Source organism: Lissotriton vulgaris, chromosome 3_1 (assembly GCF_964263255.1).
Source record: "Lissotriton vulgaris chromosome 3_1, aLisVul1.2, whole genome shotgun sequence".
Classification (NCBI taxonomy): Eukaryota; Metazoa; Chordata; class Amphibia; order Caudata; family Salamandridae; genus Lissotriton; species Lissotriton vulgaris.
In genome coordinates this window covers 1,841,438,130-1,841,452,726 of record NC_141689.1, presented here as the reverse complement: position 1 = coordinate 1,841,452,726, position 14,597 = coordinate 1,841,438,130, and the positions used below count along the sequence as shown (strand labels likewise).

General features: G+C 48.9%; 1 protein-coding gene across 2 annotated transcripts in view; it reads right to left on the bottom strand.

Moving 5' to 3' along the window:
• Positions 1–14,597, bottom strand: part of FHIP1A (FHF complex subunit HOOK interacting protein 1A) — a 392,657-nt gene that overhangs the window by 76,284 nt on the left and 301,776 nt on the right. For both annotated transcript variants that reach the window (XM_086962295.1, XM_086962294.1), the window contains 2 exons: positions 13,932–14,099; positions 566–645 (listed from right to left, as the gene is read on the bottom strand). In XM_086962295.1, the coding sequence (XP_086818421.1) occupies positions 566–645; positions 13,932–14,099 (248 nt within the window). The remainder of the gene's footprint in view (positions 1–565; positions 646–13,931; positions 14,100–14,597) is intronic.

Sequence of the window (14,597 nt, the reverse complement as noted above, 5' to 3'; positions counted from 1 at the left end):
GGGAACACCTCCTAGATGGCCATTGGTCGATTCATAACCATCTGATCGTCAGCCATCTACCTGGCAGTTGGCTGAATAATTGCTTGCAGAACCAGGAAAATTCCTGCTACGTCTTATAACACTGAAAATCCTACGACTACTTATGAGTCTATAAAACAAAACACATAACGTGGCACCCATATGCAGGTAGCAGTGTTCCACGTCTTGATTGAATGACTAACATTTCTTGGAATTTACATACATTTTCCGGCTGGGTATTTGTAAAAGTAAGAGAAAAATTAAAAGCGTGAAGAAACAAAGCCATGCTCTCCAAATTAAAAACAGTAAACACAAAAAGGAAACACAGAACATGTTACAAGAGAGGCCAATGGCACCATAAACACATTAAACAAAAGTCATTAACTGCTCCATAATCATGGTCCTTTCATTTCTGGAGTGTACAGTTAATAAAAACAAAAGAATTCAAGCAGTGCATGGCACTGATTTCTACAGAATAAAATCTAGAAAGCAATGTTTTACCAAAGAGGTTTGGGCACAAGGTGTAGGGGGACAAAAATGTGTTTACCTTAGGAGTAGTTGTAACATGACATCTTCACAGTGTAAGCCAATGAGGGTCCTGAACAAGGCCAATGAGACAACGCAGAGCTAGAATGAAACAAGAAGTTTATTCAGAAGTCAACCATGAAACGATATCGTTACTTTTGTTTGGGGAAAGAACACTTCGAGAAGGTTTGAAACTTAGAAAAATATGTGTTGTGTGTGTTTTTCTATATTGGTGAATCTTGAAGCTGTTTCTCATTTTTATTTTTTGATTAATTAGTCCTCGTTTTCTACGGTGTCGGAACCTCGTATTTATTTAATTTAGTTTCGCTGTTAAATAAGTTGTTCTCATTGGGAAATGGAGAGACTTGGTCATTGCCTGTCATCTCGTCTGCTTTACATGACCCACCCGCATTAACGTGGCTGGCGCTCAGGTAGATGTGGTGTCAAAAGTGTTTCACACTTGTGTGCCTGTCAGATGAGCACTAGGGAAACGATAGGTGGTCATTGTTTGTGTGACCTCCCTATATAAAAATCAGAGAAAGTGAAGAAAAGAGCTGATGAGGGAAACTGCAACAGGAAAGTTGAGGTAATTCCCTCATGAAGTTGCTCTCCCTCCGACTGGCTGTTGGGAAGGCTAAAGTCGAGAAGTGACGCAAGGAAGACTAAGATTATGATCAGGCGTCTACCTGCTCATCAAAGCTCGGAAAATGGCCTGGAAGTAGAGGTCGATCTACTACGGCTACCCCAATGGGCCAAGTGCAGAATGTTAAGCTCCACAGTACAAACGGATCCAGTCCCCAACCTAGAAGACTTTGGTGCAAGGCAGGTGATGAGTGCAGAGCTGTCATCACAGTTCATGCCTTAGGTGAGGGGTTCTACAGAAAAAAACAGGCAAAATGATCTTAATAAGGCTGTTCAGATTACATTTTTAAAGTGTTGATACACGAGCACTCAGATTTAAAAAAAATCAGCAGTGCGCCACAGCGTGGCACCAAACTAAAATCAGACTACACGTGAGAGGTTGCTCTTTTCCCATCTAAGTAACCTATTGCCATATACAAAATGGTTGATGAGCATTGCTCCTATCACATGAACATTGTGTTCTTTATTTTAGAACATTGGAATGTTGGGAGCTACATTGAAAACAATTGAGTGCACCGGGCTCCTAATGGCCAGTAGAAGCCCGTAGCTACAACATTCTAATGTTGCCAATCACAGCTATTGCTGTGAACAAAGGCCTCACAGAGCCCGAGGGGATTGCAATCCCCTAGGGCTAGTGAGCGTTTTCTAATTTGTTAGAACATTCTGCCCTCTAGTGGCGGAATGTTCTAATAGCCTTATAACCCTCCGTAGCTGGGCTATACCAGTATTAAAGTCCTGCTCCCTTGTTAAATGTAATTGCCAGCATTTGTAAAGCGCACAGCTACCCCCAGAGAGGTGTAACAGCGCAGGGGGCTATCCAGAAGATTAAGCAAGCAATTGCCCAGAGTCACATGGTGCTGGGCTAACCTGCCGCCGGAGATCGAACCGTGAACCCTGTGGTCCGGAGTCAGGCAACCTGACTGCTGCGCCACACCTCTTCCAGCCTTCGGCTCGGGCCTTTAGTGCTGGAGTGGGCCTGTAATAGCCAGTATAGCCTCCTAAGGCGGGCTATAAGACTATATTAGAACATTGGAATACTGAGAGCGCCACTGAGGACAGTGGAGCCCATCCATGCCAGTAATGCATGATATAGACATTTGGACTCAACAGTTCAACATTTGCCATTCTGGTTCGTTCTTTTTTTTTTATTTATAACTTGCTACCCTCAGTGGGTGGAATGTTCGAACAGCATTAAAGCCCTTCTACCTTGAGCTGTACCTGTTATTAAAGGTGCTCTCCCTCGTTCTTGCCCGTTGCTTGAGGTTCACACCTAAAAATCGGCTTCATGTCCTTTAACAACTTGGGAGTGGACTACAATGCAATAATAACGATACCCAACATCACAGGACAGGCATGCACACTAGTTCACTGGTGACTACAGTACTGTACACTGAGACAGAACCAAGATGCCCAACACATTCAAGCAAAGTGTGCACCCTGGAGGAAACGATACACAAAGGCCAGACACATGAAGGAAATAGCTTTACTATGCAAGCATTATCTTCCTGTGTAGCACACCGTGTGCCCGCCCATATAGTATTCATCCTGTTGATGTTATGTATGTTCCAATGGAGAGTTTGCTGTAAAGGCAGGTAGATAACATTGTTCGTTGATGGCATCCTGAATGCGTAAACAAGGTACTTGAATATAGGTAAGTGCTATATATGTTGTGCAAGGGTAAGGTGAGTGATATAATGAAGTTTTCTGCATTTCATGTTTTTTTCCAAGTAACTGTTGTCATGTTATTGTAAATTCTGTGTTCTGCTCTGAGACAGAGCTCCCTCTAGTGGTTCTGTGCAGCTGTGCTGCCCCCTGGTCCTAAGCATGAGTCGCATGTCCCCCCTACTGACGATGTCCACTCTGCTCTAGTTGACATCATGTGCTCTGCAGTATTTCTAACCTCCTAATCTCATCATCACCCTTACAGTTTTTCTATAGTGATAACAAAATACCGGAATGCAGGGGCGTAGCTAGAGCTTGTGGCGCCCGGGGCTATCCCTCAGATTGCCGCCCCTAGTGGAGGTGTGCTGGGAAAAAGGACAGCAAGCACTTGAAAGAGGTCCGAGAGACACTTAGTATCGTTGCTAATAGTTTAACCCGATCGTGCAAGTTACATGCACATACATGACACAGTCCAAGGCTACACAGTTGTAAACGCAGGTGAGAAATTATGCGTGAGAGAGTGCCTGCAGTTATACTTCTTGAGAATACGGAACAAATCCTTACCCGGGAGCAGCCATGTGGCTCAGCTCTGGCCCATACAGTTGTGGTGCTCCAACTCGCTGTGTCCTGTACATTAGTGTCAAGGTATTTAGCTCCTATGACACACTTATGTTTTACATTTCAATCAGGTCGGTGTGTGGATGGGAGCATCCTGCCCTGCGCTCAGTGGGGGAGCAGGCAAAGACTTAGATGAAGACTTCTGCCAAGTCAGGCTGAGACAGAAAAGTGTGAGCAATCACTGCTTGAAGCTTCGGGGGTTCCTTCGACAGACTGAGCCAAAGAATCTGTGGCTGGCAGACAGCAACAGTTAAAAAGCAGTGCAATTTAAAAAGTAAGGCTGGGATATGACCACGTTACAGGTCCTCTTTGTAGCACACTGGCCCCAGGATGGTATCCCTGTTGCGTGTTCTAGACCTCATTATTCGCATTACCTATGAGCGCATTAAGAGCTGTTCTGGACAGTTATCTCGGAGGGTGCTTGGTGGATACCTATAGGCTTCTAAGCCCCTGTGCATAGATCTAATCCGAGGGCATAAGTCAAATGCTTCCTGGAGCACTGTCAGCCTCACCCTTGCATAGGCTGCATCCACCCTGAATTCGTAACTCCACAGAACTGTTAGGGGAATACAGGAACTTACAAGAACGACGAGATACCTATGGTCCAAGCATAGGTAGATAAATAAACAGTAAAGAGCAATAATAATTAAAATATCGCTAAAAGGTCGAGAGGTGAAAGAACGAGATTGACTTGGAAACAATTAACCTTGTGCAGTCAGGAGAACTGGGGCCCCTGCCTGGTGTATGCATAGCAAAGTAAAGCAATTCTCAGGGTTTCAGCAGCCCTTGATGCCCCTGTGCACCGATGCCACGCACCTACATCACTATTAAATGTGTCTGGGTGATCACAAGAAGACACTTGCTCTTATTACTGGTTTACTGGAACGAGGATACACCGAAAACCTAACCTCACATGAAAGTCTCATGAGTAATGTGTAAAACCCTGTCTCTCTTTTGCGATCCCTTAGGATGAATGCCCCCTCTCCGTCACTAGTAACATGCAGGCCCCTTGTCCCCATGCACATTTTTACAGTAAAATTGCTATGAAGTGTGATATTTTCCCCAGGAAATAAAAGTAAAAACATTCTAATCTATCTTTGCTTGGTTTAATTCAACATGACGTGCAGTGGTTGTTTGCGCTCAGTGTCTGCCTCACCAATTATAGAAACTCAAATATTCCATGATCTTTTGTCCACTTTCAATAATGCTCTAAACACTAGATTATATGCCACTTAATGCTGTGGATATATTGCTTTTATAAGCCCTGGAAATAGGCGCTATGTTCTCTCTTTTTAATAAACCTCATTTTCTGGATGTCATCAGGCTGAACGGCCCTGTTGGCCGCGCAGGAGATCAAAGTCGTGACGTTCAAACCACACACAAATATTAGCAGCTCTCTTGTAACTAACCGACAATTCCTTCAAATGTAAACTAACGGTAAACTCAGCAGGTACACTCTTATCAAACAGCCAGGAGAGCTAGCACCTGAGGGATAGCTCAAAAATCCATGAGCTAAATATATTTGAGGTCAATTTAGCATGAAGAGCAACAGTGACATAGAGTGTTGTGAAAGAAAGCTCACGCGGTTCATGCACCTGCTGCTCAACTTGACAGTCAGTGGTTCGTGTGTCTCTGGTTACAACAACATGCCCTTTCATAATTTTGTATATGCTAATAATGAGTTGAGCAGTAATAGTACTTTTGAGTCAACCTGCTTGCTTGCCCAGCTCAGGACATTGCGAATGGCTACACAATGTGGCAGGACTGGCCCCCACTCTGTTTAGTGCAGGATACATGGGTCAATTATTGAGCAATAACATAATACATAATCATTCCTGCCCCAATACCCATGGTCAGCTTGCTTGAGCTCCCAGCACCCAGGGCCGTCTGTTACCTCCTGCCCTTCCAGATCTAGTGCAAGCCCTGAGAACGCATTCTGTGCCCCATTAACGCCAAGGAGATATAATGTGATGCATTAAATGCAAGGAAATTAACTGTACTTTTGATAAAAGGGGGGCTAGGCACGCATAACCACCTGTTACTTTGAAACTTATCAATTGACATGATACAATACCAGATATTGGGCAGCTCGTCCCCCCCTACTGAAACAAGATGGCCATGAGAAGAGTATCAAAACAAAGTACCATCCAAATGAGCATATTATATCTTGATCAAAACATTTCCTTTCACTGAAGCAGGCTGCAGGAAGATTTTGAAATTAAATCATATTGGGTACATATCAAGACCAAAGAGCACTATGTGCCATTGTAATAAAACTGAATGAACCTTTAACTTAGGCCCCATATCCTTTCACAGTAATGCCATGATACAGTGTCATGCTCTTTGTAAATCCATATACATTTCTAGAACACGTGGGGCTCTTTCTTTGCCAAACAGACATACATCGTATTATGAGAGTGCCCCATTTGTCTCTGAGTGCTTTGCTAGAGCACCAGTTACGTCACCCATGGTCCTACGCATTATTTACCGGCATCAGGAGCTTATGTGGTTTACCAATTCACCAAATGCTGTGCCAATGCAGCGACCTCGAGTGGGCAATGCATGCAGCTTTATAGAACACAAAGGTGCTGTAGAATCATTGAATTAAACTTGCATGTGATACAAACTGCCAGCCTACTCTAATCCGAGCAAGTCTGCTGCTTTTTATTTTTTTACGTAAAGCAGGGTGTACTCGTGTCGTCGTCCTTGAAATGAAAGTACTTTTGATAGGAGCTAACCGGAGCCAGGAGGCAGTTAGTTTTGCTTACATCATAATTCAATTTAAATTTAGAGTGAACACTGGTAATGAATAAATGCCATATTTTAACCAATTACTTTTTATAAATGCATGTCACAGAAAGAAGGCACTATAGTTTGCTATTCCTGGTGATAACAGCACGGAAAAGAAACATCAATTCAAATATCGCAGCGCTGCACATTTGACTGGTTCAAATTGCTCTGTCAACAGAGCCTGAAGCAGCTTTTACTGCAGTGTCAGTGACGCCTGTAGCACAAGGCGGGCACAGTACGTAGTGCATGCTGCTGTCGAAAGATAGCGGTGTGTGTTAAGTGCCTGCTGCTGGCACATTTGTGCAAGTGGTAGGCACTAACCCCAGGGGAGAAGTTGAACACTGATCCATCAGCAATACCAAGCCCTAGCAAGAGTGCTGGCATCAGGAGCTTATGTGGTTTACGGATTCACTTAATGCTATGCCAAATTGCAGTGACCTCGACTGGGCAAAAATGTCCCAGATTCCAGCATAAATGGATGAATGAAGAAACAGGTAAAGCGCTTCGTGGATGTATGAAGAGATGTGTAAAGCATGGCATGAGCAAAGAGCACATGTTAAGTGTAGCATAAGTGAATGAATAATGAGACGTGTAAAGCATGGCATGAGTACATGGACACATAATGTGTGGCATAAGTGAATGAATGAAGAAACATCTAAAGTATGTCATGAATGGATGACGAGACGTGTAAAGCTCTGCATGAATTACTGGACATGAAAATGTGGCATGAGTGAATGAATGAAGAATCACGTACAGCGCGTCTTGAATGAATGAAGAGGCATAAAGCATGGCATGAATAACTGGGCATGTAAAGTGTGGCATAAGTGAATAAATGAAGAGACACGTAAGCGTTATGTGAATAAATGAAGAGACAAGTAAAGCATGGCTTGAATTGGTGAACATGTCAATTATGGCATGAATAAATGAATCAAGAAACACGTAAAGCGCTTCGTGAATGTATGAAGAGACATGCAAAGCGTGCACATTAGCACCTTTCTGCTCGGCCTGGTACATGCGCTGTGCATAGGATCAGCGTCACGAGTCCTCTGACAGGCGCGCTACACATTTTGTGTGTCACACTTCAGCAGGGCTCGAGGTCCAGATTCACTGAGATTTCGCAGCAAATTCCCCCCTCTGTGGTGCAGCCCCAGTGCAAAATCATTGTTGGATTTTGCGCCACGGAAATCAAGATTTGCGAGGCTTTGTGTGGGACTTTCACCTTAAAGAAACGTGAGGCAGTGCATAGTGCTGCCTGCATTACTATGCATCAGGGAGACGCTTTATGAGTGCAGCATGGGTGTCTCCATGTCCACCTATGTATTTTGATGCAAACATGCTGCTTTAGAGAACGCAAATGGGCTGTAGAATAATTAAATTAAACTTGCCTCTGCTCTGATACGAACTGCCAGTGCCAGCCTCCTCCGATCCGATCAAGTCTGCTGCTTGTTAGGTCTCGCCTGTCGATGCGCATGCGCATCGAGCAAGGCGAGAGTATTGCGAGTTATCCACTCTTTATCTGCACTGCAAGGAATCGTGGCGATTCCTTGCAGTGCCCGTGACTTTTAAGGTCAATGCGCATGCGCATTAAGCTTATGCGCATGCGCATTGACCTTAAAAGTCACGGGCGCGTGCATGTCCGTCTTTGTTTACCCGCTCCGCCCCCTCCCGCCGTGTCGCCTTGCCTTCCCCTACTCTCCTCTCCTCCCCCCTCCTCCTCTCCTCCCCTGCCTGCCTGCCGCTAGCCTTGTTGATGCTTGTTAAACGCTGCCTTCCTGCTTGGCGTCCAGCGTTCTTGGTCTCTTGTTCAGTCTCCCTGATCGACTGGATCTTTTTCTTCAGCTTCTACGGCCATATCATGGCAGAATCCGTTCCCTTGACTGCTCTTCTTTCCAATCCCCCGTCGACACTCGTCGTCTCACTCTGAAGCTGTATATTCTGTCTCTGTTCCCACATCTGATCACGACCTCCGGGCAGTCATCCTTTGTTGCTGGCTCGCTTTTCTAGCGCTGCTGCTCTGCATGCTTCTTTGCGCATCCATTCACCCTCAGTTTCAGCGTTTGCCTTTCCCTGTGATTGAGCGCATCCTCCGGTCCATTCCCAGCACAGGTCATTCTCCATCTTACACTCGCACAATAGGCCTCCCTCGCTTCTGCCAGTGCACGCCGGTCTCCCTGCCCTCTCACTGCGCGCATCTCGCATTTCTGTCTGTGTGCTACTTTACCAGCGCAGTTTCCCTCTGCCCTGTGCTTCCCAGTCAGTGGCGCTTCTCCCTGCCTGTGGTGTGTGCTTCCCTGTCAGTGGCGCTCCTCCCTGCCTGTGGTGTGTGCTTTCCTGTCAGTGGCGCTTTTCCCTGTCCTGTGCGCTTCCCTGTCAGTGCCACTTTTCGATTCCCCATTGCATGCACTGCATGGTCAGTACCGCTTTTCCCTGCCCTATCAATAACGCTTCTCCCTGCCTTGTGGTGTGCGCTAATCTGTCAGTTCCCTTTTCTCCCGCCCTGTAGTGTGCGCTGCCCATTCTCCCTGCCCTGTGTTGTGCGCTGTCCTGTCGGGATCCCTGCTCCCTGCCCTGTGTGTTGCCCTGTCGGTGCCCCTTCTTCCTGCCCTGTGGTGTGTGTACTGCCATGTTTGGGGTATTTGTTTCTGACCTATGGGGTGCATTGCCCTTCCGTAAGTCCCCCTTCTCCTTGTTTCTGCTGGAAGTGTGTGCTTCAAACTATTAGACCTGGCTGCGGTAATCACATTTTGCAAGCAGACACTTGTTAAAGTGGCAGCTTTCCTGCCATACCAACCTTTCGTAGTTACATTGTAGGGAGGCTGTGATGCATGAAATGAAAAGCAAGTCAGAAAAGACATTACTCAATTCCAATATAAATAATTGTATTTACTACTGAGCGAAGGTGGTCTAGGGGCGCCAAAGGTCGCAAGAAGCTATCGGGCATCCTGCAATCGGCCCATGATAGAGCGGGGCAGAATGGAGTCCGATAGCATTGGTGTATAGATCAAACATTATTAGGTACGCAAATAAAAAGATGGCTATGCAAAAAATGCCGCAGCTGGGACTTATCCGGTGACTGGGACCACTCCTACACATGGGAAGATCTGTACGCAGAATGGAAAATGATAGTGTCTCTGGTTGTAGAATTGTGTTTTTGATGAGTGATGAAACCATTCTAAAAGCTGGAGTTTCTCACTCCCAGAAGGAGAACAATATTGATATCAGATGAGTCTCTGGTTCCTCTGCTTGCATGCTACTTTCGCGGCTCCTTTGATGTGCGTCCATTTGCCACCAGCCACTTAGCCACTTAGCCAATTTGTGTGCAGGCGCCGCCTCTGCTGGCGCGCGCCGCCTCTGCTGCCAGGCTTCAGCACACCAGGCTGCACACCCCTCACCCCCCAGTCACTTCATCCGAGCCCACTTCACACGCGCTCTGCAGGTCATAAACAGGACCATCTGCTCCACTCCCAGCACTGCATGACCATCTTCAAAGCAAGCTTGTAACACGAGCTGCCCTCAGACGTTCCAAGACACACACTTTTAATGCTTCTGAGGTCGATAACATGAGCCCCGTTGCATTGACACACACTGCCCTCACACACACAAGTTACTGTCACACACACACCCTCAACCCCTCACCCTCACTCACCCTCACCCTCACTCACCCTCAACACCTCACCCTCACTCACCCTCAACCCCTCACCCTCAACCCCTCACTCACCCTCACTCTCACTCATCCTCACTCACCCTCAACCCCTCACCCTCACTCACCCTCAACCCCTCACCCTCACTCACCCTCAACCCCTCACCCTCTCACCCTCAAACCCTCACCCTCGACCCCTCCCCCTCGACCCCTCCCCCTCGACCCCTCCCCCTCAACCCCTCACCCTCCCTCACTCACCCTCACCCCCTCACCCTCACTCACCCTCAACCCCTCACCCTCACCCTCACTCACCCTCAACCCCTCACCCTCAACCCCTCAACCCCTCACCCTCAACCCCTCACCCTCACTCACCCTCACCCTCACTCACCCTCACCCTCACTCACCCTCAACCCCTCACCCTCACTCACCCTCAACCCCTCACCCTCACCCTCACCCTCACTCACCCTCAACCCCTCACCCTCACTCACCCTCAACCCCTCAACCCCTCACCCTCAACCCCTCACCCTCAACCCCTCACCCTCAACCCCTCACTCACCCTCACTCTCACTCACCCTCAACCCCTCACCCTCACTCACCCTCACTCACCCTCACCCCCTCACCCTCACTCACCCTCACTCACCCTCACCCTCACTCACCCTCAACCCCTCACCCTCACTCACCCTCACCCTCACTCACCCTCAACCCCTCACCCTCACTCACCCTCAACCCCTCACCCTCACTCGCCCTCAACCCCTCACCCTCACTCACCCTCAACCCCTTACCCTCCCTCACCCTCAACCCCTCAACCCCTCTCCCTCACTCACCATCAACCACTCACCCTCAACCCCTCACCCTCACTCACCCTCACCCTCAGTCACCCTCACCCACCCTCACTCACCCTCACTCACCCTCAACCCCCCACCCTCACTCACCCTCACTCACCCTCACCCTCACTCACCTTAAACCCCTCACCCTCACTCACCCTCACCCTCACTCACCTTAAACCCCTCACCCTCACTCACCCTCAACCCCTCACTCATCCTCACTCACCCTCAACCCCTCACCCTCACTCACCCTCACCCACCCTCAACCCCTCACCCTCACTCACCCTCAAACCCTCACCCTCACTCACCCTCACTCACCCTCAACTCCTCACCCTCACTCACCCTCACCCACCCTCAACACCTCATCCTCACTCACCCTCACCCTCACTCCCCCTCAACCACTCACACTCACTCACCCTCACTCACCCTCAACCCCTCACCCTCAATCCCTCACTCACCCTCAACCCCTCACCCTCAACCCCTCACTCATCCTCACTCACCCTCAACCCCTCACCCTCACTCACCCTCAACCCCTCACCCCCACCCTCACCCCCTCACCCTCACCCTCCACCCTCACTCACCCTCAACCCCTCACCCTCACTCTCCCTCACTCACCCTCAACACCTCACTCACCCTCAACACCTCACCCTCAACCTCAACCCCTCACCCTCACTCACCCTCACTCACCCTCACCCTCACTCACCCTCACCCTCCCTCACCCTCACTCACCCTCACCCTCACTCACCCTCACTCACCCTCAACCCCTCACCCTCACTCACCCTCAACCCCTCACCCTCACTCACCCTCACTCACCCTCAACCCCTCACCCTCACTCACCCTCAACCCCTCACCCTCACTCACCCTCACTCACCCTCACCCTCACTCACCCTCACTCACCCTCAACCCCTCACCCTCACTCACCCTCACCCTCACTCACCCTCAACCACTCACCCTCAACCACTCACCCTCAACCACTCACCCTCAACCACTCACCCTCAACCACTCACCCTCAACCACTCACCCTCAACCACTCACCCTCAACCACTCACCCTCACTCACCCTCACTCACCCTCACCCACCCTTACCCACCCTCACCCTCCCTCACCCTCACCCTCACTCACCCTCACTCACCCTCACTCACCCTCACCCTCCCTCACCCTCACTCACCCTCAACCCCTCACCCTCACTCACACTCAACCCCTCACCCTCACTCACCCTCACTCACCCTCAACCCCTCACCCTCACTCACCCTCACCCTCCCTCACTCACCCTCACCCTCACTCACCCTCACCCTCACTCACCCTCAACCCCTCACCCTCACTCACCCTCAACCCCTCACCCACCCTCAACCCCTCACCCTCAACCCCTCACCCTCAACCCCTCACCCACCCTCACTCACCCTCACCCTCAGCCTCACCCTCACTCACCCTCAACCCCTCACCCTCACTCACCCTCACTCACCCTCAACCTCATGCTAAAGATTTACAAAAAAACCCATTAACAATTCTAAAAGCACTAACTCTAATGCTGCGAGACCTATTGCATTTCTAATGCTTGTTTTTACAAAAAGCACGTGTGCTTCAGATCAGGCCCGGTCGTACTCGTAGGCAGCCTCGGGTGCACAGCAGCTCTTCCCAAGCAGGATGGGGTGGGGTTATGGAGGTGTACCCTCGCTGATTGACAAGCAGCCTTGGAAACCCTGGGCTTCTGCTTAAAGCACCCAGACTGCTTGCAATCAGCGAGGCTGCAGTGCGTCATCAGAGGTCAGGTCAGGGACTTTCAGTATTTTAGGAAGCTGAACTCAGAACTTTCTTAATGATTTAACTTTTAAAAAGGCCACTGCAACGGGCCACGCGGCTGCCACCCCCAGAATAGTGCCGCCCGGGGCGGACCGCCCCCCTCGCCCCCCCCCCTAGCTACGCGGCTGCCGGAATGGGATCCAAGAACAGAACTAAGCCCAGGTGATGAGGAGTAGGATTACAGCAATTACGTTTTTAGAAGTTTCCTGAAAGCAAGAAGGGAGCAATGTCCTTGAATGGGCTCTGGCAGAGTTCCAGTACTGAAGATCCCTGCAGAGAACAAGTATCACGCCCCATAGACCCTACAAAAGTGATACCCAAGCAGCAACGTGAAGCCATCGGGATGTGAGACTGCAGTGCATTGAGACCATCTGAGGCGCGAGTGGCACTATAGAGACCCTTCTTGTGAGACATGTGGAGTGCAACATTCTTCGAGAGAAAGAGCACAAATAGAAACAGTACATTTTTTAAAAATGCATGACTACTTTCCTAACTGATAAACACCCACAGTGGAGTGAGTTATCCACTAGCTATCCACTGTTGCGTTTACGGTTAAATCAAACTCAACAAAAACTGGATGTAAAGCATAGATGGCAACAATTTGGTACATCTAGGAAGGAGACTGAAGAAAAAAATCGAGGGGATTCTGCATAACCACTGACACGCACTTTGCCTCTGTGTGTAAATGTAATATGTGATAATACCAAAATCTGGAAAACTTACCAGCACAAAGGGTGTGTTTCATTCTCATTCTGCCAGGGCCAGTTCTGGGATTTTTGGGGCCCCAGGCAGAAAGGGAATGTCAAGACTCCCCTAATTTGTATGCCCCCTGACACACTCAGGGCTGTTTGCATCTCAACAGATGACCTTGCTCTTGAAGCTGCTTTATGCAGACCCCTCCTGAGCTGCATCCCCTCCCTCTCAACCACCTACAAGCACCTCTTTTACAGCTCATAAAGGGCTGAAGGTGTGAAGTTTGCTCATAGGCTGAGAGGGTTAAAACTGCTGGGGCACTAAACTGCAGGAGAGTGGGCATGCATGGTGCCTCTGTATGGGCAGCAGGGTAGGAGATCTGATTGTAGGAAACACCAGCAGAATGTGTCTGCTTCAATTGGGACCATAGTTGAGGGACCCCTCCCCTATGCCTCGCCTCGCTACACCACAGCATAAAGGCCCAGGAGAGGGGCTGCCCTCAACTGGGCACAAATGCAACAAGACACAGTGCTCTCAATTAGATAAGCAAGGGGACTGGTGTGCCATGGCCTGGCTATGGCGTAATGGTGCGGGCCCCGTGTTGGTGGGTTTAGTACAGGGCCCAGGACACTGCCCATGCCTCGCGCCGGCCCTGGACTAGTTGCTTCCCTTTGGTGACCCCGAATTAACGTCCCTGCTGTCCATGTGTGACAACCTTACCCGAAACGGCGTGTTGATCCGGCTGACGAGGGTGTCCAGGATGTGCACGTTCTCGTACTGATAGAGCAGGATGAAGCGGAGGAAGATCTTGAGGAGAGCCGGCTCCGTGACGCTGCGCAGAAACAGGTCCAGGTAGGCCGTCGTCGTCATCACCTCCTCCACCGTGACCTACATCCAAGCACACAGTAATGAGCACGCTACTGCCTGAGACACCGTTAGCACACACTGTAAATAATTGAGTAGTTTCACACCGAGAGGCTTTTTATGCTAACAAGAATATAGCCTACCCGTATATCATTAATTGAAGCCTCTCTTTCCATTCCTAGTCATCCAGCTTGTATATTTTACCTCCAGGTCAAATGTAAACAAATAACGGAACCAGGCCTGCACAATGCTCGAGTTTAAAAAAAGATTTCCCAAGCAGCAGAATGTTCATGTTGTGTGTGGTTTTTTGCTTAGTGCAGAATTTTCATTGTACTTGTATTGTATTTGCATTTATACAGTGCTTACTACCCCTGATGAGGCGTTGAAGTGCTTTTTTTGGCGAGTAGCATGCTACTCCTGAACCCATAAAGTTTTAGTGGTGAGTTAGTATAGTGGGATATGAAAGTGATTTGAGTAGTGGACGGGCTAGTCTGTTATTTGGATTGAAAATGATAGTGGACG